The sequence below is a fragment of the Lithobates pipiens genome, unplaced genomic scaffold, assembly GCF_037356315.1.
Source record: "Lithobates pipiens isolate NorthernLeopardFrog02 unplaced genomic scaffold, aLitPip1_a1.2 Scaffold_8, whole genome shotgun sequence".
Classification (NCBI taxonomy): Eukaryota; Metazoa; Chordata; class Amphibia; order Anura; family Ranidae; genus Lithobates; species Lithobates pipiens.
The window spans coordinates 186,142,774-186,167,930 of NW_027507903.1; the positions used below are offsets into that span (position 1 = coordinate 186,142,774).

At 38.3% G+C, this 25,157-nt stretch overlaps 1 protein-coding gene across 2 annotated transcripts in view; it reads left to right on the forward strand.

Annotated features, from left to right (window-relative positions):
• TBC1D22A (TBC1 domain family member 22A) overlaps window positions 1–25,157 on the forward strand; it is an 839,044-nt gene that overhangs the window by 493,746 nt on the left and 320,141 nt on the right. For both annotated transcript variants that reach the window (XM_077468512.1, XM_077468511.1), the window contains exon 11: window positions 19,595–19,722. In XM_077468512.1, the coding sequence (XP_077324638.1) occupies window positions 19,595–19,722 (128 nt within the window). The remainder of the gene's footprint in view (window positions 1–19,594; window positions 19,723–25,157) is intronic.

The window sequence follows — 25,157 nt, forward strand, 5'->3', positions numbered from 1 at the left end:
CTTGTTTTCTTTGGCATGCTAAAAATCCTAGACAACAAATCAGAAATCTGTATGGAAACAGAAAAAGACCCTTTCACTGTATATGTCAAATATAATTGGATATCCCTAGAGGAAAAGACATTGGAGTATGAGTATTTGGTGATCATATAATAAAGGAAGAATTGCTAACCTTTTTTGACAGCATTGGTGATATATCTTGATAGATAGATATATATATATATATATATCTATCTATTATCCAGTTTAATACATTATGTTTTACTCTTTCTGTGATGGATTGAAAATGCAAGCCAGCGTTATGCAGAATGAAATATGCATTATTTTCATGAGAACTTAGGTTTCCTTCTTTATTGCATTTTTTGGCCTCCTGCCAGTTTGAGTCATGGCAGTGAAGGAAAAAACTAAAATTAAATAAAAACCTGAAAAAAAAAATCTGTCAACCTATAGAAAGAAATGAAAGTATTTTGGATGTATGATAAAGCATGACACCAAGCAAATGTGACTCTAGCCTTCCTTGCCAGGTGTTGTAATTTGTTGTATATTTATACGGCAGTGCTGGTGGCATGCTTGGGTGCACCCAAATGAACAGTACCTGCAGGTGTAATTTGTATTTTTCTACAAGTGACAGCATGACAACTGATGCAGATTACTCTTTCTAATAATTTAAAAAGTGACAAAAAGGACAGATTCTGTTTCTAGAAGCCAAGGTAATCAAAATCCCCCACAAAATGTAATGTATGTGAAAATAATGTTTCACTTTGAAGGATTTAAAGTAGAATTGAAGGCAGATATAAGATACCCTAATTTGTCTTGGTGATTTTATTCATAAAAAAACAAATCCTTAAATGTATTTTAAATGTACTTTGCTGTATTGGTCGCCTGTAGATTTCTGCACAGCAAGCCTTAGATTGGGAAAAGGGGCAAGCACTGAAAACCAGTAAGTCATTACCACATTGCACAATGCACATGGGGTTATCTGATAGAAGGGGAGAGCTCACAGTTGACCTCATTAATTTGTTAAGGTTCTTCACAATCCAATCACATCTGGTCTAGGCATTGATCAAGCTGTAAAGTGTTAATGTCAGCAAGGCTAAATGAAGCAAGATCTTGGCAGGACTTTCTGACAGGGTTTTCTGGTTTTGGTAAAGTGACAGGTTTCTAATTTTGAGTCACTTCACACTTAACTTATTTCAACTGTGAATTTATTTATTTTCCTGTATTTCCATTTTATCTAATTTCCCCTGCTATATGCTCACTATATATGAAAATGCTGCTTTCAAACCACTGATCATTAAATGCGAATAGTGCTTCTTTTTATTTCTGGCATTTGCTACTGCTGTGTTTCTCACTACAGATCCCAATTAACCAACTGTAACCTGTTACTACATGTCAGCATTTACAATCCAACTCCAGCATATTTTTATTTTTTTAATCTTTTGGTTTCAATCAGAAGATTTGGAACCTTTATTACATTTGTTATTGCAGTTTATAGCCTTGTTTGGTAAATGTGGTTAGCAGGTCAGAAATCTCACAATGATACAGGTAGAAAATGTATTGTCAGTTTTTTTTTTTTTTTTTTTTCTATCTATGGAGGGATTCCTCTTATTTCTCTTTTGGCCGCAAGGACACAAAGAAGAGAAGGTAACCCCCCCACCCATCCAAACACCCCCCCCCCCCCCTCCCAGTGCATATACAACAGCAGTACAGATTCCACAGAATTTCTGACTCTTCTGTTCTTTATCAGAAACTTACAGTTAAAGTGTAAAGTCAAAACGTTGCTTGTAATATTTATCACATTTGCCCAATCTTTCCTCTGATGCAGCAATGAGTTGGGGATAGCTGACACCTAACTGGTACCAGCTTCTTTCCTATTTGCTAAGTCAAACCATGGCTGATACTTAGCTCTTTTCTAATGCCGGGATACTTAACTACCTGTTTGAAATATATATTTTCAATATGAATAAATACACTTATTGTTGCTCACTCTTTCTATTGTCAGTGCATTTCATGATGAAATACGTGTACTGTATAACTGATTTTGCACAATGGTTAATATGCGTTCTTGTTGTGAAGTAAAAAACTCATAAACATCTATTGGGAAAAAAGAAACAAAGTATATTTCCAGTCCAGCAGCCAAATTGGAATAACACATAAAAACATAATTTAAGAAAAAAATGTAATATGTTTATTATGTTTTTTTTTATTTACTTGCTTAAAAAAAAATGACTTTGCTTTGTTCTTCCATGCATTGTCAAGGAGGGTGCTGTTGAGTTGTGTTTACTGCAATTAACCTGATTGTACTGTGTTGTCGGGTTTCAATATCATTTCAAAAATAGGTGCGCACACTGCCCTTCCTAACGAAGGGTTACAAATGTGAAGGCTTGGGCAATACACTCCTGATCTTGCTGATTTGATAACAAAACATTTTTTTTTTTCAACGAGCTGCTGCTTCTTCACTATCCAATAACAGTCTTGACCAAGCTGCGCTGCTTTGACTGCAGTGGTATACATAAGTGGTCAGGATGTTATAGAATATCTTACAGGAGTGTCTGTAATAGTAAAATTAGCTTATTTTTGCAAATAAGGCCCCTTTTACACCAGCGGACCATCAGGTCTGCTTTTCCATTTTACAGGAGGACCCAATCTGACCACCCATTGTTCTCTATGGAGCAGCGGATGTAAGCGGACATGTCTACTGACACCCAACAGGATCCAATCCAGTCTGCCAAAAACAGACAGCTGGAGATCCTTTCCCCATGTGTGCTGCAGATCGGATGACAGTCGGATGGAAACGGACAGGCAGTCCATTTCCATCTGACTGCCCTATAGAGAAAATTGTGTTGTGTCTGTGTCCACTCTGCATAGTGGAGCTGACACAGACCATTTATCCACCTGTTCAGCAGAGAGATCACCCATAGAGCAGGCAGATCTACATGACAGAGTCCGTCCCGTCTGAAAGTGGTCTAAAATAGTTCACAACTCTGTATTTCAGTGTATTTTCAGTGTAATAAGCAGTTTGCCTACACTGTAAAGCTCATTCCAGTGTGGGTGTTTAAGCAAAATAAAAAGCATATCAGCTGCTTTCTCTGACCCATTTTTCATCATCCTGCAGACTCATCAATCTAGGTCTCATATGCATGTCCTCTTCCAGTTTGAATGACACCCATGGTCATTTAACCCACTTCCTGTAAGAGCTGATCTTCAGAGATCCACAGCCGTCTCTATGCTCACAAGAGAATGCTGCAGAGAGTGATGCATTTTTTGAGTGTGTGGCGTGCCATCTAGGAATGAGGGACCCAAACTCTGGGCTTTAGATTTTAAAAAGAAGACTTAAGCACTGTAGAGAGGAAACACCACCAACACATTTATACAAACATTTAGTTTTGGTAATTATTTTGTCTTTTAAATTTATAAACCATTACAAGTTTTATTTTATATGGTTATTTGTCTTGTATTACTAATGTTTATAGAAGTGTTTTGTAGAAGTGTTAATGAAATAGTTTTCTGTACTAGGCCTATAAAAATCTTAAACTCTTCAATCCTACTAAAACAGCAGTGATATTAGAGCTGCATATCCAGACATCAAAGCTTGATAGTAAATAAATGGAAACATTGCTAATGATTTTAATGCATAATGCCACTTTATTTGCTCTAGTCAAAAAAATGATTTGCTATGAAAATTATGCAAATTAAAGATTGTTGGCAGATTGTCAAGTCACAAACTCACCAATGTTTAAAGTATATTTTTTTATAAGTACTGCTTCACTGTGAGTATATATTCATGAATACATATTATTCATCAGAAATATGTCTGCAATGTATTTACTTGTGGTGATTAAAGAGGTGGGGTAGCTTAAAGTTCATCTTTAGAATAACTTCCTTTGGGAAATGTTACGTTTCCAATTTCCCCCATGACCAACAGCTTATAGTTCTCAATGAATTGGGAGGGTGCTGGTGAGCGTCCTCCTAGTTCATTGATTCTTCCTGCCATTCAGTATCTGCCCATACAAATGCTGTACTGAGTGTCTGCCGGACCCTGGCCATTGATCGCGGGTGCAATGACTTAAAGGCTGCAGAGTAAAAAAAAAAAATGATGCACACTATTTATTTTTATTTATTTTTTACCTGCAAAAACATGTGCAATTATGTAGTTATCTATTTTGTAAAAGGTGAATTTAGCCTTTAAAATTTACTCAGAGGCCCTCAGATCTGAGACAAAGGAAAGAAGGGCAGAGTGTTTCTCTGGAAAATTATTGTTAAAAGTTAATTTACACCACTTACACCCTTCTTACTGACAACTTCTGCCCACAATACTGGTTCAAAGTTTATCAACTATGGTGAAAGCTCTCCTGCTATCTATCCTTGACTTAGACATACTTTATAATAGCACCAATGACAGTAGGCAGGTTGCTGGGGCCCAGTGATCTATAGTTATGCCCCTGAAACAGGTGCTTAGTTATGTAGAATATACTTGTTTGTTTTCTATATTTTTTTTTTAAGCTAGGACTTTTAGTAAGGTGGGTCTGTTGGTCAGCTCTTTGACTAAGCCCCCAGTCAGCAGGCTTAAAGATGAAGTAAACCCTCCTGCATTTAATAAAAACACACCCTGCAAGATAAAGGCATAATGAGCTAGTATGCTTAGCATACTAGCTCATTATGAATTACTTACCCGAGAATGAATCCCCCACAGCCATCATCGTCTGCTCCTCAGGCCGCGACATGTTGCCCGGGGGCTTCCGGGGATATCGCAGCTCCGGCGCTGTGATTGGCCAGAGCCGCAATGACATCACTCCCGTGCATGAACACTGGAGCTGCCACGAACGCCACAGTACAACTGATGCAACGGCATGTACTGCCATTGTTTCTGTTGGCTTAAGTATGCATGTGCTGTATGGCTTTGGCACATGCAAATACAGGGATATCTCCTAAACCGTGCAGGTTTAGGAGATATACAGTGCAGCTACAGGCAACCACTTTAAACCCATTAGTGGATATGGTCAGCAGGGAGGTGTTGGGTGACGTTGCATAATCACACACTCCATATGCACACTCCATATGGGTCGAATCAGAGATCGGCATTCTGGATGCCTATTACCGACATTGCTGGATGAAACTATTTGAACACTGCTGCCCCTACACCTGAGGGCCAGGGAAAACAGACCTGCTTAGAGCAGTGCTAAAAAGCTTGTTTAGGTCCCAGTAAACAGTTGTGATCTATATATGTTAGAATCTAAAAAAAGTGTGTAGATAGTTTTAGTAGGGTAAATAATATAATTTAATCAACCAAAATGCATCTAGTTGGTTTAAATGTTAATATAGCCAGTGCATTTAACTTCTGTCTCTTGTTGACATGTCTACAAGTCTAACCAGCCTTCATCTGTTCACATCATCTTCTTTTGGTGAAGAATTTCCTGGAGGTTTTACTGATGTTTTTTTTTTTTTTTTTTTTACTTCATCTGCTTCTGTACTCCTCGTTAGTTAGTGTGAGTAAACCTCAAGATCTAAATGTCATTAGCACCAAAAATATATTATTCAACTGTGTGCTGAAGCTTTCTTAAAATGCAGAGTAGGTAGTAAATACCAAGTGATCCTGCCGGTTCATAGGACTTCCTTCATCAGAATGAGAACCTTTTGGATCCTGATCCACATTTGCCACATTTGTGCATGCTTAAATTTCTCTGTAGGGGAAACTGGACACTTCCTCCTTCGTCCCCAGCAAACCACCCCACATGACACACCTACTGGCCATGCAGGATATCTCCATCCTCAAGATTGACAGCAGGTTAAATGATATTTTCTCCTCTGATGGTCCAGCCTATCTGACTCTATAAAATGGGAAAAAAGCTTGCTTATATAAATTGACAATGTTTATTTGAAACACACAATATTTTTTATAATCATTTGATTGCTTGTGGTGGAGTTTGTTGATTGATAATGAGACAGAGTCTATGTATTAGCAACTCAGGCAAATAGAGGCTAGAGAGTGTTACAGAACAAGTCAAAACAGAGTCTGGGAAATGTATTAAAAACTGGAATAAACAGAATCTAGAGCAGTTATGATTGGCAACCAATCAGTTTCTGTCTTTTTTTTTTTTTATTTTATTTTTTTTATATTGGCTAACCCCCCCCTTTGAACTCTGCTTTATTATGCACAGCTGCACCAGATTCTGTCTGATGGAGTTTTAGTAAATTTCCCCCTTTAATCGCATATATAAATTACACATCTGAGTCTGAGATGTGTCCCTCTGTCCTTGTCCGCTGTGTTCATAGAGGACTTTTTTGGGCAATTCAGTTGGACAAAGACGGCTACTGCTCACTATATCTTATGTTTAATTAGCACAAAATATATTTAATATCAGTTTAAACATGTTCCCTTTTGAAGTGTGCTTTCTAACAAAATATTCCAAACATATACTGATTGCTGATGTACATAAATTAATTGCAACCTAAACTAATTTACCCTATTTTATAAAATTAGAATGGAATTATCTATATTATACTGGCTAGATTTATAAGCTGTTAGTGCTGTATCCTGCATAGTTTTATTCACCTTACTATGCACCTTACTTTTTGATTATTCCTTTGATATTGACTTTAATAGTTTTTAATGTATTGTAATAACATAAACCTAGAATCTAGAACCCATTATAGCTTCTTTTTTGCTGATTGAGTCCAAACTACTCTTATTTTGCTGTCTTTTGATCTTCAGTAATTTATTTACAAATGATGTTATAACTCAAGCCATTTTGCCCTCTTTTTTGCTAATGCTTCTCAAAGGTGATTTGCCAGCAGAGGTAAGAGAACTCTTAAAGCAAATATGTGCGTGCATTTTCAGACAGCAATTACATCCTCTAGATTCTTACAGTAGAAGTATTCTTTAAATACAGCCTGTCTCTTTAAACAGCCACACATTGTAAAAAAACAAACAAAAAAAACGATATCCTTAGATGTGGTGGCTGCATTTATTTTTAAGGCTTTTTTTTTACCTGGCCATCCAGACAGTAATGCATTTCCTTCTGTCTTATGGCCCGCACACACAATCAGATAATTGTAAGAAAAATACTGCTTTTGAAGCGGTCGTACGATAATCTGTAGGTTAACAAACCGCTTTCGAGAGCGGATTACAACACTTCATCGATATTATCCGATGGGACAGGTATGGAAACTTTTCTTGTACGATACCAGATTGTACGATTTTTGTTTAATTAGTACAGAATTTTTGTTCTGTCATTCGAAAATGTTTAATTTAGTAAGCTCTTCATTTTCGATATGAGATTAGCATGCAAAAAAAAAAACGATCATCCGATAATCTACATGTACAGATATTGACAGCGCTGTAAACTCTGATGATATAATAAAATACCAAAGAAATAATCATACAGTGCAATCAAATCGATACAAAAAAGTCCATAATATATTGCAGCTAAAAATCCATGAGATTGTCCAGGATAGGTTCAATTCCTGCTTGCAAGATTTTAGACTGTCACCAACACCACCACACGTGAAGAAGCAGGGGGTACTCACATCACCCTTTAAATTAAACTCTTACCGGATCTAACAGGATTATAGGCAGAAAAAAACACACTGTTTTAATATCCTTATATGCAATCTCTCAGGCCAAACTGCATGAAGGGGTTGGGTCACGCAGTGATAAGCTCGTTTCAGATCATAGAAAAGGGAAAACAAACTCCATAGTGTAATCCTATTTAAAACTGTTTATTTATACATCACCCCCTTTTAGGACTAGCACTTACATCAATAACATAATATACAGCATAGCATCAAATAACATTACGTCAGAAAACCAGAGCGGGGATAGCGTGATGTCTCCTACCACAGTAAGATGCCTTTCCGGTGTTAGAAAGTGCTGTAGTCACTGATGGTCATTGTAAAGCCACACTCTGACACGTTTTGTCATCAATGGCATCATCCGAGGGCATGGCTTTACGGTGAGGTGACCCATCTTATATACCGCTACTCAACCAAGACGGTCCTTCCTAGATGAAGCAGTAAAGCAGACACGTTTAGAAAGCAGCATTGTCAGTCTGAGGGGAGAGTAATGTTAGACCAGCAGGTGGATTTAGATGGACTTGACTAACAAGGTGAAGCTGAACTCCACCTAACATTTCATGAGCAGCAAACCGTTTTTTTACTTTTTGTGAAAACATGTTTTACATAAATCAAAGCAGACCATTGTAATCGCCCCTGTGAGTGTTAAATGGTGTCTCATTCTCACGCTGCTACTTTGTCTACAACGCTTGACCTGTTAAAGTAAATTAAAAGCAACATACTTACTGTCTGGATTACCAGGTGAAAATGAATACAGCCACCACATCTAAGCACTAGTTAACTGCACTTTTAATACTGTTTTTTTTTTTTTTTGCTTTTGAGTTTAATACTGCTTTAAATGCAGCACTTATTGTAACAGTGTTGTATGTGCCAAAAGTTCTAAACAATTTTTAAGAGTTTTGTTTGCATTAGTTAAACTGTTCAGTGAGTTTAACATATGTACAACCAGTCATACTTGAGGTTCATATTTTAAGGAATAGTTAATTGTTTGTCAATTATTTGTTTGTCTTTAGCTTTCATAATTATTTTGCCTTCGAGCATGTGCGCATATGTTCTCAGTGCCCAAGCATTCTTAATTTATTTCCAGTTGGATGCTTTACATTATTTCTCTTTCCATTGCACAAATTGGTGATATCATAATGTTATAAAAAGCTGTGCGATTAAGACCCTTTGTACATTGCACATTTTAATATAAACCAATAAAGAAATTATATTCAGTAATCCCTTCGTGTTAGCTTTTCATTTATGTAAGCCAGCAGCTTCTGTGATCATATTACTTTGGAATTAACACATACTAATTTCAAACTGGGAAACTGGAAGGAAAGCCTTCCATTTACTTGGATATAATAATACCTTTTCCACTCTTTGGAACAATCTGTAAATTGTTATGCTTTTCTACAAATGCAGCATATATTCTACAAATATGTCTACCCATTGAAACGTGTTAGCCACGTACAAGAAAATTATGTTAGTTTTGAAAAGGCAGTTGTAAAAAGTAGACATGTGAACTATAATATACATATCTATTGGTATAATAATATTGGTATACAATTAGCAAAGTACTATTGATATGGATTGAAGCCATTCCAAATTGAAGTTTTTTCTTTAGTAGTTTTCTTTCTGAATACAAAGTAAGTTCAGGTGAGCAATGTGTTGTGCATGCTTATTTAGAAGTTCTATTTTATAAAAGAGGAGGAAGTGGTGCTGTTACCCTTAGTGTCCAGGGCTGTTTTTTTTGTTTGCAGCTACAATGCAACTTACTTTTTTTCCTGTTTAAGACACACTTAGGGGGAAAAAACAATCTGCATTACTAAGCGGTACTACGAGACAAGGATATTCTGATGCCTGCCTGCCAGTCTATCGTTTCTGTCATTTATCAGAATGTATTTTGTCTGAGATTACTTGTGGGTTGTTTGGTATTTGAGGACAGGTTCTAACTTTGTGTCATGAAAAAAATTATTGCCCTAATAGCAGCTACTTTGCTACATTTTAAATCTGAACAGAAAAGATGACAATTGCAATAATACTGGTTATTGTGTACAAACTCTCCACCTATTTCCCCACTTTTAGGCCCGGTTCACACCATTGCAGGTTGCAGTTGATGCATATTACAGGTGCATTTTGTGTTTTTCAATACACGTTTTCATCCGTTGAAGTCTATGGAACCAAAACCTAACCTGCTGGTCCCTGGCCGTTTCCATAAAATACACAGATGCAATGTGACCCATAGGAAAGCATGTTAAATGGACTGTAGTGCTTTTCTGCAAAACTGAAAATGCATGAAAAATGCATGTGAAAAAAAATGCCTTAAGGAATATTCTTTGCAGTGTTTTGAGGCAAGACTGTGTAATTCTCGTCCTCAGAATTTTGACAGCCCAAGTTTTTGCTTACAGAATGACTGCTTTATTGTAGGATTTCAGGATAATGTAACTTAAGCCCCGTACACACGGGCAGAATGTTGGGAGACATTTGCCAATACAAAAAATAATGGCCAACATTCTGCCTGTGTGTATGTCGGCCGTGCCTGCTGGAACACCGGCAGCCGACCAACTCCCGATCAGAGCTCGCAGCCAATGGCAGAGAGTGCCAATTGGAGTGTTCTGGCGGGGGAGCCATCCCACTGTCAGAAACCAACAGCTCAACAGTGGAGATTGCTGAACTAACCTTGCATGGTTAGTACAGCGTCTCCTGACCAGAGCTGCCAGGCTTTTTTTGTGCATCCCGCAGGGTTGCACAATAAAACTGTAGTGTGTGCCCGGCTATAGGGTGGAGTCTTTTTCCCCTCCCAGAAATAATTAAGTACTGTCTGTGATGCTCTTTTTTTGTTTGCATTAACGTACAATTTTTCAGGACAAGCTTTCAGGTATTTCCCCTTCTTCAAGGTCCCATCAGTACTGATTTACAAACGTTTTAGCAGAATGTTAAGAATGTTATGTCGCAAGTGCACTAATATGGCTATACCTCAAGCATTTTTCCTCCCACAAAATGTTACTGGATATAAAAAAGGAAAATTAGGTAAAGCAGTTCTTTGTGATATTGATTATGTATGTCTGAGCTTTGTATGAGTATTGTTCTCTGAGTCCATTTAGAGAAACTGTTATGTCTAGGATGGTAACTGTGTAGTGCATATTGTACTGTAAAAGGGTATTCTCCTGTTTGACAAGCTCCTTGCAAAGCTCTAATCCTTCTCTATTAACCCGCTGGAGTACTTTTTTAGTCATTTGCACACACTGGTATGATCATATATAAATAAACTTTTTGATGTCTAACTGTCATGTCAAATCCTGGGAGATTGGCACCTTGCTGCTGTTTATAAAAGAGTGGTAGGGAAAACGATTTACCACATAAACACATTTGAATTAAGGGTTTGTGGTCAGAAAATTATGGCTACTTTAAAATGGCCTTGCTGGAAATGTAGAATAGTTATTCTGAACCCTATTAGTAAAGCTTAGGTTACCCTGCTATGTGAAGGACACTGAGCAAAGCTACTTGTGACAGATGAGAGAAAAAGGATGATTTGTCTTCTCCTGAGTTTGAGTGATTCAGGTGCTTTGGAATACACTAACTAAGCAAGAGGTGTTGAAAGGAAGACATAATTAACATTTAAGAGTACCTAGGGGACCTATACATGCTTTGACATCAGTATTTATTTTATAAAGAAAGTCATGTTGGAGGGTAGTGCTTGCAAATAATTAAGTACCGGGCAGTCATAAATCAAGACAATTATTTTTTCCAAGTGAAATGTGTGAAGCTATGGCGTAGGCTGTAGAGGTCATAGAAACTGCATATTTTGCATATACTTTATACGAATGTAGAACAATCGGAAAGATAAGTGCAAGGTGCGTTGCCCTGTCTTATGAAACAAGGCTTTAAATAATGGCAAAAAGAATATGTTAATCAAAATATTATGTGATGTTCTATCAGATAGAGAGTGTTCTGACTGGGCCTGATGGATCGTTGATCGGTTATGTATAAACATGACAGGAAGTGCAGATATGCACATATACTTGGCCTTAAAAATACAATGCTTGTATCGTATTAGTAGACTCCGGGTAGAGCAGCAGGAAATTAAATAACCTATATTTTTTTTTGTTTGTTTTTTTTGTTTTGTTTTTTTTTTGGGGGGGGGGGGGTTCTGTAGCTATATACTTTGGTCACCTTTATTTATTCATGCATGTACTTTTGTTGAATACAGTATGTTTATCAAAAAAAAAATCTGTGAAAGTTTTTTGGCCTATGCCAATAAAATTGTCTGTATGTATTGTGGATGCTTTAAATGTTGCACACAGTCAAATTGTTTGACATACCTGTCACTTTTAATATGCAAAGTGTCTTTGTTTTAGCCTAAAGATTGTTTTGCTGGTATTTGGACTGTTTTTTATGTCCAAAATAGTGACTTTGCCCTTCATGATCATCACCAAAGATGATAATGCATGCCTCTAAAATGCTGCCTTTAAGCAAGGCAAAAACTGAATAACAATTAAAACTGAAAAATGCCAAATAATTGCAATAATATTTGCTTTTCTTGTTGCTGTTACAAAATTCCTCAGCCAATCTCTCTGGACCTGAATGTAAATCTGCTGCAGAGCTCATGTCTGTCAGGTCTGCCAGGAGATTCCAACCGTCACTCCGGTTTCCTGACCGGTAGTCTTGTTATCCCAGTATCAGGTGGAGGGACGGTTGAGATCCTGCAGCCAGAATAAAAGGACCACAATAGATAGTGCAAACAGCCTAACAAGGAACACCAGCAAATAACTCATGGTTAGTAGAGGCCAAAGACAGGAACCCGGTGGGAGAAAGGACAATCCAAGACAGCAGACCAAGGCAGAAGTACACGGGGGTGAACCAGAAGGCAGTGTCGGAAACAGGCAGGGTCAGCAACGAGATCAGGGTAAATCCAAGGGGTAATGCAAGAATCAGAGTCAGGAACAAGCAAAGTCAGCAACCAGAAACAAATAGCATCCACCAAACTACACAAACAGGAACCTATATTAGCGCAAGGAAGGTTAAGTGAAGATTTATAGGGTCACTGATCAGGTGACTACCAACAGCTGGTCCCAGGGTAGAGCCAACATTCAAACCCATGTTTGGTTCAGGCAATAGGAAACCGTCTATGAACACCAGGTCCCAAGATCAAATCCCAGACACAGTGTGACAGTGTCCAAATCTTAACGGCTTAATTTACCTTTTGCACAATATTTTTACCGTATTTAGGATAGCATTGTGCAAATGCCTCCTCTTCCACCCTCAAACTGCCTGGTTCTTCTCCCCTGCAGCTGTTGTCAGATTTAAAATAGGTGTGGCTGTGCAAGGCTCTGCCCGCACAGCTGCATCATTCATTCACAGTTTTCTGTGAATGAACAAACTACAAGTCCAGTCTTCCACTGTGGCAGATGAACTTGTAGTTCTCAATAGACTACGAGTGTGGTAATTGGTGTACTCTCAATTGAATCATCGTCTGGCTCTCCAACTGACAGCCTATACAGAGGTACAGGCAGAGAGTTGGAAGAAGTGTTCTCAGGAGCCTAACATTGTACCCCTGATGCACTGATCACAGGCGCTTTGCAGGATCCTATAAAAAAAATGACGCAAACATTTTGCATTCATTTTTTTTTTTAAGTGTGAACCTAGCCTTTAAAGGCACCTGTGCTTGCCTTTCTAAAGAACCCTTACTTGGATTAGTTTACAAAAGTAAATAATTGGGAGGAATTAAATAGTGACACATCTTTTATTTGTGTTTGGTAATTTTTTACCTGTACCCTATATGCCTTATACAAGTTATTGTTGCACATCATCCTGGAACTTTGGGGCATTTTATTCATTTATTGGCCTGATAATGATGCTTTGACTGTTATCCTTGTTTACAAAGAAGCCATTTATGCATATCCAAATCCATACATATACCATTTAAAAACTTGGTAACAAATAGCTGTCCTGTTTATGCAACTGGTTTGTTTGATATACAGTGATAATTAGTCTTCTTAACAGCATTGGTAGGCATCATTTATCCCCATGGAAACAAGGTGACATGTTGCGGATGGAAAATATGACTGCAAAATGTTCAAAGTGCTGAGAAATGTATTTAATGGAACTTGCTTAAGCCGTGTACATTTTAGTATTAGAGCTATCATTGCCTTTCTCTCTCGTATAATGTTATTATCATAAACTGCTGCATAAGTATTTTATGAAAAATATTTTTTTGCTTGATAGATGACAATAATTACATTTGCCTGTTCATTCATTATGTGCAAATGCTTATTTCTTGTGAGTTGGAAAATTTAAATTTAGAATTATTGCTAACCAAATTGCCTTTATCTGCGAAAGTGCATCTGCTCACAATTATTTACAAGAAGGAAGAATGAATTCATTCAGCACTTGCCATTGCTTTTCTTGATCAATATAACTGACGAGTGATTCTCATAGTTTAGTGGACCATTATTCATTATTGTTTAAATGCTAGTGAATCTTACAGTGCTTAAATTTGAAATGATAATACTTAAGCCCAACAATCAAATTTCAATGTGACTTTCATTGGGTCTTTTAAAGTAAGAAAAGTAATTTATCATTTTTATAAAAAGCACTTATGGGGCATGAATAAATACCATTTTTGTTTTAGCCACAAACGTCTTCCAGTTACAAGTGCAATCCTTCTCTATGGAGTACCCTTCATCTTGCATCCTACATCTACAGCATTGTGCTCATTCCGAAGACGTACTTTTGGGGCAGTATTTACCCACTTCACCCCAGAAGGATTTGCCCCCTTAATGACAGGGCCATTTTTTTGCGATACGGTACTGCGTCGCTTTACCTGACAATTGTGCAGTCATGCTACGCTGTACCCAAACAAATTTGACGTCTTTTTTCCCCCCCCCCACAAATAGAGATTTTTTTTGGTGGTTCTTGATCACCTCTGCATTTTTTTTTATTGTCTGTGCTATAAACAAAAAAAGCGCCAATTTTGGAAAAAAAAATTTTTTTTACTTTCTGCTATAATAAATATCCCTAAAAAACTTAAAAACTTCATCAGTTTAGGCCAATATGTATTCTTCCACAATAAGCATATATTGATTGGTTTGCACAAAAGTTATATCGTCTACAAAATAGGGAATAGTTTTATGGCATTTTTATTATTATTTTTTTTACTAGTAATGGCTGTGATCTGCAATTTTTAGCAGGACTGCTACATTGCGGCAGACAGATCAGACACGTTTGACACTTTTTTTTGAACCATTGACCTTTATACAGCGATACCAGCTAAAAATAGGCCACTGATTGCTGTATAAATGTCACTGGCAGGGAAGGGGTTAACACTAGGGGGCAGTAAGGGGTTAAATGTCCTAGGGAGTGTTTCTAACTGGGGGGAATGGGACTGCCTTGAGGAGGAGACTGATCCCTGATCATAACCAGTATGATCAGCAGATCTGTCACCTCTCTCCTGACAGAACGGAGATCTGTCTTTTTACATTGACAGACCTCCAGTCTGTCTCCCAGGAGCGATTGCGGTTGCCCAGTGGACATCGCGGCCACTGGGCATGTGCATCAGCTCTTGCGTCACGTGGCGTCTGCGCGCCCCCTACGCCCCTTAAAGTGCCCGTTGTACAGCTACGGCGATTTGTGCAGGGGAGTCAACCTGCTGCTGTATAATGATGGCAACTGTTTAAAGGGACTTTTTTAACTTTTAACCACTACAATACAGGGCACTTTGCCCCTTCCGTACCACCCCAATTTTCAGCTTTCATCGCTCTCGCAATTTCAATGACAATTGCACGGTCATGCTACACTTTACCCAAATGACATTTTTATCATTTTGTTCGCACAAATAGAGCTTTATTTTGGTGGTATTTATTCACGACTCCGTTTTTTTTTTTGCGATATAAGCGCAAAAATAGCGGAAATTTTGAAAAAAAAATAAAAAATTAATGTTTTCTATTTTAAAAGAAATCCAATAAAATCGAATTTTGTCATAAATTTGTTTGTTTGGTTTGTGTGATCACGGACATATGTACGCAAACGATCATGTACAGATGTGTGCAGGTGATCACGTACATATGTGTGCAGATAATCATTGGGACATGTGATTTTAGTGGGACATGTGTTTGTTTGTTTATTTGGGGACATGTCTTTTTATTATTTGGAGACGTGTGGTGACATGTGTATTTTGGGGACATGTGTGGTGACATGTGTATTTTGGGGACATGTGTGTGTACACTGTAGGTTTACACTAGACTAGTGATCAGTGAGTAAAAAGCTGTAAAAACAGCTCATACTCACTGATCACCAGCCGGCTGCAGCGATCTGCTCTCCTCTCCTCAGCGATGACTTCCGTGTGAGGAGAGGAGGAGCCGATTGCCTAGCAACTGGCTGTTTGTTTACATCACATGATGGCTGTGATTGGACACGGTCATCATGTGATCAGGAGGGCCAATCACAGAGCCCTGCTGCCGATCCGAGATGTGCCGTGTCCGGGTGACATTAGCGCATCGGGATTGCGCCGCTGCGAGCACACGATCCCCCTCCTTCTGAAGGACGTTCCTGAACGTCCAGTCAGAAGGAGGCGGCTCCCACCCGGCCATATATGTACATTGGCCCTGTGGGAAGTAGTTAAAGTAGCTTTACGTGCAGGTCAAACATAATTATTAGCATAGTTCTTATGTCGTTCACTTTAAAAATAAGCTTTTCAAAACATGGGTGGCGCCTTTGCTAACCACCTTATGAAAATGCTAGCTGCCTAAATATTTTGTTGACCCTCTGCCTTCAATACATTCTAATACAGTAACACGGGTATGTACAGTGTCTTGCGCAAGTATTCGGCCCCCTTGAACTTTTCAACCTTTTGCCACATTTCAGGCTTCAAACATAAAGATATAAAATTTAAATTTTTTGTGAAGAATCACCAACAAGTGGGACACAATTGTGAAGTGGAACGAAATCTATTGGATTTTTGAAACTTTTTTAACTAATAAAAAAATGAAAAGTGGGGCGTGCAAAATTCTTCGGCCCCCTTGCGTTAATACTTTGTAGAGCCACCTTTTGCTGCAATTACAGCTGCAAGTTGCTTGGGGTATGTCTTTATCAGTTTTGCACATCGAGAGACTGAAATTCTTGCCCATTCTTCCTTGCAAAACAGCTCGAGCTCAGTGAGGTTGGATGGGGAGCGTTTGTGAACAGCAGTTTTCACCTGGATACGTTTATTTGTGAACCATTCCTTTGTAGATTTTGCTGTATGTTTGGGATCATTGTCTTGTTGGAAGATAAATCTCTGTCCCAGTTTCAGGTCTTTTGCAGACTCCAACAGGTTTTCATCCAGAATGGTCCTGTATTTGGCTGCATCCATCTTCCCCTCAATTTTAACCATCTTCCCTGTCCCTGCTGAAGAAAAGCAGGCCTAAACCATGATGCTGCCACCACCATGTTTGACAGTAGGGATGGTGTGTTGAGGGTGATGAGCTGTGTTGCTTTTACGCCAAACATATCGTTTTGCATTGTGGGCAAAAAGTTTGATTTTGGTTTCATCTGACCAGAGCACCTTCTTCCACATGTTTGGTGTGTCTCCCAGGTGGCTTGTGGCAAACTTTAGATGAGACTTTTTATGAATATCTTTGAGAAATGGCTTTCTTCTTGCCACTCTTCCATAAAGGCCAGATTTGTGCAGTGTACGACTGATTGTTGTCCTATGGACAGACTCTCCCACCTCAGCTGTAGTTCTCTGCAGTTCATCCAGAGTGATCATGGGCCTCTTGGCTGCATCTCTGATCAGTCTTCTCCTTGTCTGAGCTGAAATTTTAGAGGGACGGCCAGGTCTTGGTAGATTTGCAGTGGTCTGATACTCCCATTTCAAAATGATCGCTTGCACAGTGCTCCTTGGGATGTTTAAAGCTTGGGAAATCTTTTTGTATCCAAATCCGGCTTTAAACTTCTCCACAACAGTATTACGGACCTGCCTGGTGTGTTCCTTGGTCTTCATGATGCTCTCTGCGCTTTCAACAGAACCCTGAGACAATCACAGAGCAGGTGCATTTATACAGAGACTTGATTACACACAGGTGGATTCTTTTTATCACCATCAGTCATTTAGGACAACATTGGATCATTCAAAGATCCTCACTGAACTTCTGGAGTGAGTTTGCTGCACTGAAAGTAAAGGGGCCGAATAATTTTGCACGCACCACTTTTCAGTTTTTTATTTGCTAAAAAAGTTCAAAATATCCAATAGATTTCGTTCCACTTCACAATTGTGTCCCACTTGTTGGTGATTCTTCACAAAAAATAAAAATTGTATATCTTTATGTTTGAAGCCTGAAATGTGGCAAAAGGTTGAAAAGTTCAAGGGGGCCGAATACTTTCGCAAGGCACTGTATGTAAGGAAATTTACGAAAAAGTCAGACAGATTTTATTTGTGAATTTGTTTCAGGTTAGTGATTCAGAATATTGAAGCCAGAGTCTCAGCATGGCAGCCCGAAAATCAGAACTTGCAGAATGAGACGTTAATAATATAAGCTCCCACTTTAAATCTGCAACCTTTTCCTTTTATGAAGACTTGATTTGATAGCCTGCATGTGGTGTTGATGACTGTAGAGTAATGGCTGCATCATTTACATATAATAGTTCACCTTAACAAAAAAAAACTGTGCAGATAAGGGATATCTGTAGATGAAACCAATCTGTGCAGCTTGTTTGACCAAAATTAAACAAAATACCCCTCCTATAGGTGTTAGGCCATTTATGTACTATACCTCATGAAGCCTGACTGGAAAACTCCCAGGATGCTGATGGGACATTTCTAAGAGAGGCCCAACAATTACGGTTCACCTTCACCATTACAAGAGTATGCTCTTTCTCTGATTCAAACCCAAACTCAAAAAGCACAGGACATGGACTTTCTCTGTCCTGATGCAGTAGCCCTGAGCTCGCTCCTGTGATGGCAAAGGTGAATAGTATGCCCTGTGAGTTTTCCAGTCAGGCTTCATGAGGTAAGTAAATGGCTCATACCTATAGCAAGGACATTATTCAACTTTAGTCAAAGCTGCACAGACACCCCTTACCGGCAGTTTTTTTGGTAAAGGTGAACTAACCCTTTATCATTAAAAAGGGCATAGTATCCCAATGCTATACAACCCTTGTCTTTCACATTTGGAGCTTATTTATCACCACAGATACTCTCCATTTTTTTTATTTTTTCTTCTTGTGTTTGCATAGGACCCCAACATTCTGCTAGGGAGATTGAATGCGACCCCAACCCTAAAACGATCTTCTAGGCAAATTGGCTAGGCACATTGTGTTTGTACAATTTATGACATTAATTTTATTATAGCCTCACTCAGGGCAAGAACTGATAGTTATAGCGAACTAAGCTCTCTTTATTTTTTTTATTATTTTTTTTTTTTTGTTTACTTTTTTTTGTGGATGCGCTGTGTTTAATATTAGCAATACATATAATAAGAGTAGTAGTAGTTCTCATTACATGGTGTCATGTAGAAAAGAAGGTTATCTATGCAAACCCTTATACTTGTAGTACAAATAGGGACAAAAGGAAAGTGGAATTTTACTAATCATTATTTGGGAACAGTTAGAAAATGTGAGCAGGCATCTGACTATGTATAAAACCATTATTTTTCTTTTATTTTTTTTTTTGTTTTGTTTTAATTTTTTTTAACACAAGCCCAATTTAAGTGGTATATTGTTTAGTTAACAAATGGTTATTTTTATGCAACCTTGAACATTGTACTGATTTGTTTCACATATAGCTGTGTTGATCCTAGCATTAAATATCTATTATTTCTTGTGTTGATCATTTTATTTAATTTGAGTCGGCTTGAATATTTTGCAAGTTAATGTGAGCATGACTTGAATTATATTATGCAAACCCACTACTGAAAATACATGCTCGTACCACAGTCTTGAGAATTTAAAAGCATATGCAGAGAATATTGCTTGTGATTGGCTTGAAGGTTCTCTTTCAATATATTATTAGTATGTAGTAATGTGAAGTATCTTGAGATTTAACAAGTGGCTTTCTTCTTTTCAGAACAAGTACATAGACACTTACATCAGTATGAGGTTGAATACCTGCAATTTGCTTTCCGTTGGATGAATAATCTTCTGATGAGAGAGATCCCCCTGCGGTGTACCATCAGGCTGTGGGATACATACCAGGTGAGTCCAAGCAGCAGGTGACCCATTGCTATTAATTTCAGGTGTACAAACAATCTTCTCTAGAGTCTGCGTTTCCTTTGTTACATGCTGTCCTGACATGAAAACAGCACATAGCATCTCATCTTAAACAATACAGATATGTTATATGTTATGAAAGACTATAAAATTTTGATGTTTTACGCAGCTTTAATCATTGCCATTTCTTTGCTTTGCTATCCTCTTCAGTTTTTTTTTTTTTTTTTCCTTTTTAATTAGCATGTGTTAGGCACATGTCAAAGTTGTCATTCATTCATAGTAAGTTTTGCATGGAAAAATTTTTTTTTTTTAAACATATAGTAATTTCTGTAGACCATCAAGCACATTTTGAAAACCTACAAATTGATATATTTTTCTTCACCTTAAGCTGGATTTTGAGAGTGGCAGATGTTTAGGTGAGAACAGGTGGTGGTAAAACAACTGCCTAAATCAAAAATTAAACTTGCATATAAATTTTATGTAATCTTTTATTCTTTCCTCAGATTGAGATTTTGGCCACGTTATTAAAAGCCTGTTGTTTTTATACACACCAAATTAAAACTTAAACTTTTGCTTTTTAGGCCTCGTGAACACTGCATCTGTCAAACACTAATTTTACAAGTGTTTGACTTTTTTTTTTTTCTAGCCCTAAAGTTAGAACCTGATTGGTTACCATGCATAGCTGCTTCAGATTTTACACACTCAAGTTTTACTAAATCAATTCCAGTGTGTCCATGCACACATTGGCGTTTTACAGGCAGCGACATTTAGGGGCCGAAATTTGAATGCACCAAAATCACATTTGGGAGAAGAGCGTTTGACCAGAAAAAAATGCCTGATGCTCCTGAAAGTGTGTAAACACGCCTAAACACTAGGCGTGTTTAGTGCTTGAGAGTTAATTTCAGTGGCTAGAATACATTTATTTTTCTGGCCAATGAAATGTCCAAATGTTTGATGTGCCTGAATACACGGCTTTAGCCTTGTTTTCAATTATGATTTTATCCTTTCAGGAGAAAGACATATAGAATAGCCTAGTATGCAAGAGGTCTTAGATGGCAGAGTTTGAAGATTTACACCTAGATCGAGTGCCTGAAAGGGAGTTACAGCTGTGCTGTTTGTTTCAATCAAGGGCGGCGCAGTGGTGTAGTGGTTAGCACTCTCACCTAGCAGTAAGAAGGGTCACTGGTTGAAATCCCAACCACGACACTACCTGCCTGGAGTTTTCATGTTCTCCCTGTGCCTGTGTGGGTTTCCTCCAGGTACTCCGGTTTCCTCCCACACTCCAAAGACATGCAGGTAGGTTAATTGGCTTCTGTCCAAAATTGGCCATCGTATATGAATGGGGACCTTGGATTGTGTGGGACCCTCCTTGAGGGTAGGGACGGATGTGAGTGTGCAATGTACAGGGATAGGGACAATTGTAGACACTCACTCAGGTTGAACTGGATGGACTGGTGTCTTTATTCAACCTTAATAACTATGTAACTATGTAATCATTTACAATGTTGGGAGCCCTTAATCTTGTATTAAATATAAAATAAATGAAACCCATCAGTTTAAAAATGCATAGGTGTTTTTAAAAAAATACAATACAATTGGCTCCGAACTATTGTATGTTCATTTTAAAGAGTATCCACAAAAATACCTTTATTTAACTGCTTGCCGACTGGCTCATGCCGATATACATTGGCAGAATGACATGGCTGGGCAAAACAACATATGGGTATTTTGTTCCCTTTAAGAGCTGCCGGGGGTGCACAGCGGGGGAACCGATGTGTGTGGCCTGGCAAGCGTCACCCCTGCCGGCCACCCGTGATCGCAGGCACGAGAAACAGCATGGGGATTTGTGTGTGTAAACACACAAATCCCTGTTCTGTCAGGGGAGAGGAGACATATTGTTGTTTCTACTAAGTAGGAACAACAATATCTCTCGTCCCCCAGTCAGTCCTATCCCCATACAGGTAGAACATTACCAGGTAACACACATCTAACACCTTGATCGCCCCCTAGTGTTAACCCCTTCCCTACCATTGACATTTACACAGTAACCAGTGCATTTTTATAGCTCTGATTGCTGTATAAATGTCAATGGTCCCAAAAATGTTTCAAGAGTCTGATCTGTCTGCTGCAATGTCGCAGTACTGCTAAAAATCGCAGATCACCACTACTAGTAAAACAATAATAATAATAATGAAAATGCCATAAATCTTTCCCATAGTTTGTAGACACTATAGCTTTTGTGCAAGCCAATCAATTTACGCTTATTGCAAATATTTGACCAAAAATATGTAGAAGAATATATAGTGGCCTAAACTGATGAAGAAATGTGTTTGGTTTTTTTTTTTTTTTTTTTAATTGGGGTATATTTATTATAGCAAAAAGTAAAAAATATTGTTTTATTTTTTTTTCTTCGAAATTGACACTTTTTTTGTTTATAGTGCAACAAATAAAAACCGCAGAGGTGATCAAATACCACCAAAAGAAAGCTCTGTTTGTGGGGAAAAAAGACGGGAATTTTGTTAGGTACAGCATTGCATGACCGTGCAAATGTCAGTTAAAGCGACGCAGTGCCAAATTGTAAAAAGTCAGGTCAGGAAGGGTTAAGATATTCTGGGGCTGAAGTGGTTAAAGGACTAAATCTACATGTAACCCTGTATTCTATATATAGAATGCAACAATCTGATTCTCTCATTGTTTGGAAACCATGCATTTTTTGTTCATGTAGTAATGAATATTTTAATTCTCAGATGATCTAACTTGGCTTGTTTGTATATTTGTCTAACAATTTTTTTTTATATGTTGCTATACACACTGGCATGTGACATGCATATCAATTTGAAGTTTATATATATATATATATATATATATATATATATATATATATATATATATATATATATATATAAATTTGGTAAGTTTTAGCTGTTGCTGAATTTTGGGAGTAATATTATCCCCTTACCGCCGATCGTACGCAGCTGTGCGTACTCGGCTTTCGGGGGGTATACCGGGATGATGCCCGCACCTGCAGGCATCATCCCGGTACCGATTTTTTTCCGCAGGCGATTGGCTATCCAGGCATAACAACCGATGCGGCTAAAAGCCGCTCGGCTGTTATGCCGGAGGAGCGGGAGGGGACGACCCCCCTCCCGCCGCTGTTACCGGTGGTCCCGCTGGATCGGGAGCACCAATTCAAGTTCCGCTGCCTCCGTAATCTGCTTCGTTCCAGCCTCCTCATAGTAAACACGGAAGCGACGTCATGACGTCACTTCCCGTTTACTCTGCTGCCAATGGCGCCGGTTTTAAAAAGATATACGGTATTCAGAATCGCCGTTTTCAGCGATCTGAATACATTGAAGTGTAAAGGAGAGGTGGGGGGTCTTTTAGACCCCCGATCCCTCCATAAAGAGTACCTGTCACCACCTATTACTGTCACAAGGGATGTTTAGATTCCTTGTGACAGCAATAAAAGTGATCAAATATATATATATATTTTTTAAAACAATTTAGTCATTTAAAAAAAAAGAAAAAATAAAATAATAATTTTTAAAGCGCCCGCCGTCCCCGCGAGCTTGCGAAGCAAAGAAAACGCATACGGAAGTCGCGCCCGCGTATGTAAACGGTGTTCAAATCTTACATATGAGGTATTGCCGCGATCGTCAGAGCGAGAGCAATAATTCTAGTACTAGACCTCCTCTGTAACGCCAACCTGGTAACCGTAAAAAAAATTTAAAGCGTCGCCTATTGAGATTTTTCGGTACCGTACTTTGTCGTCAATCCACAGGTGCGTGCAATTATAAAGTGTGACATGTTTGGTATCTATTTACTCGGCGTAACATTATCTTTCACATTATGCAAAAAAATTGGGCTAATTTTACTGTTTTGTTTTTTTAATTCATGAAAGTGTCCCTTTTCCCAAAAAGTTGCGTTTAAAACACCGCTGTGCAAATACCGTGTGACATAAAATATTGCAACAATCGCCGTTTTATTCTCTAGAGTCTCTGCTAAAAAAAATATATATATATAATGTTTGGGGGTTCCATGTAATTTTCTAGCAAAAAATATGGATTTTAACTTGTAAACACCAAATGCCAAAAATAGGCTTAGTCATGAAAGGGTTATATATAGTAAGTATTAAAATACATGGGACCAGTAGTGGATCAGTGAATGTTTCTGAGGCACTGTTTGTAGGCATCTATTACCTTTTGTACCACCCCCTCCCTTTAGAATGTAAGCTCTATGAGCAGGGCCCTCCTGTACCTTTTGTATTGAACTGTACTGTAATTGTGTTGTCCCCCCCATATGCTGTAAAGCGATGCATAAACTGTTGGCACTATATAAATTGTGTATAATAATGAGAAAATTAGATAAAACAGCTTGGCAAATTGCACATAAAATATTATGCCTCCCAAGGAAGGTGTTACCAGATTGAGCCTGTTGTAAGGATGTGCTGATATATTTTCATGGATGATCATTTTGTTTTCTTTGAATCTAGCTTGAAAATGAAAAGGAACACATGATTGGTAGTGATGTGCGAAAATATATATATTTACCATATTTATCGGCGTATAACACGTGCCAGCGTATAACATGCACCCCAAGTTTAATAGGGAAATTTAAGGAAAAAACAATTTCTTTTAAATGCCCATCAATGCAGCCTTATCAGTGTCCATCTGCAGCCTTGTCCAGTGTCATTGCAGCCTTGTCATTGCAGCCTTGCTCCAGTGTCATTGCAGCCATGTCAGTGTAGCCTTGCTCCAGTGTCATTGCAGCCATGTCCGTGTAGCCTTCCAGTTTAAAAATGGCGCTGGCTCCTCTTGGCGGCTCTCGGCTCCTCTCGCAGTCCCGTCCTATTATGAACATAACACAGGTCCAATGGCGGGACTCCGCTCACAATCAGCGGGGGATCTGCGTATAACACACAGACCTGATTTTCCCCTGATTTTAAGGGGAAAAAAGTGCGTGTTATATGCCGTTAAATACAGTATATCTGCTTAGTTTTTGTTTTCTGTGAATTTTTTAAAGCATGTAAGTTATTGTAGTTTACAATCATGATTCTGAATCACAGGAATGATTCCAGTGAAGTAGGAGTGTCCAATGGAGATATCTACAGTAGTAAAAATATACATAGACTTTCTGCAGTGTGTTACCCAGAGCAGTGGGGAGGCACATGGTGAAGCCCAGCTGACAGCAGGGTTAAAGACTCAAATTGATAAAAATGGTCCTAAGAAAAGTGAGAGGAAAAGCATTAAGAAGGTATTCCCTACTCCTAGCATCTCTCAATTTAATGGGCAGAATAATTATTTGATCCCCTGCAGATTTTGTAAGTCTTCCCACTTATAAAGAAATGAAGGGTATATATATATATATATATATATATATATATATATATGTGTGTGTGTGTGTGTGTGTGTGTGTGTGTG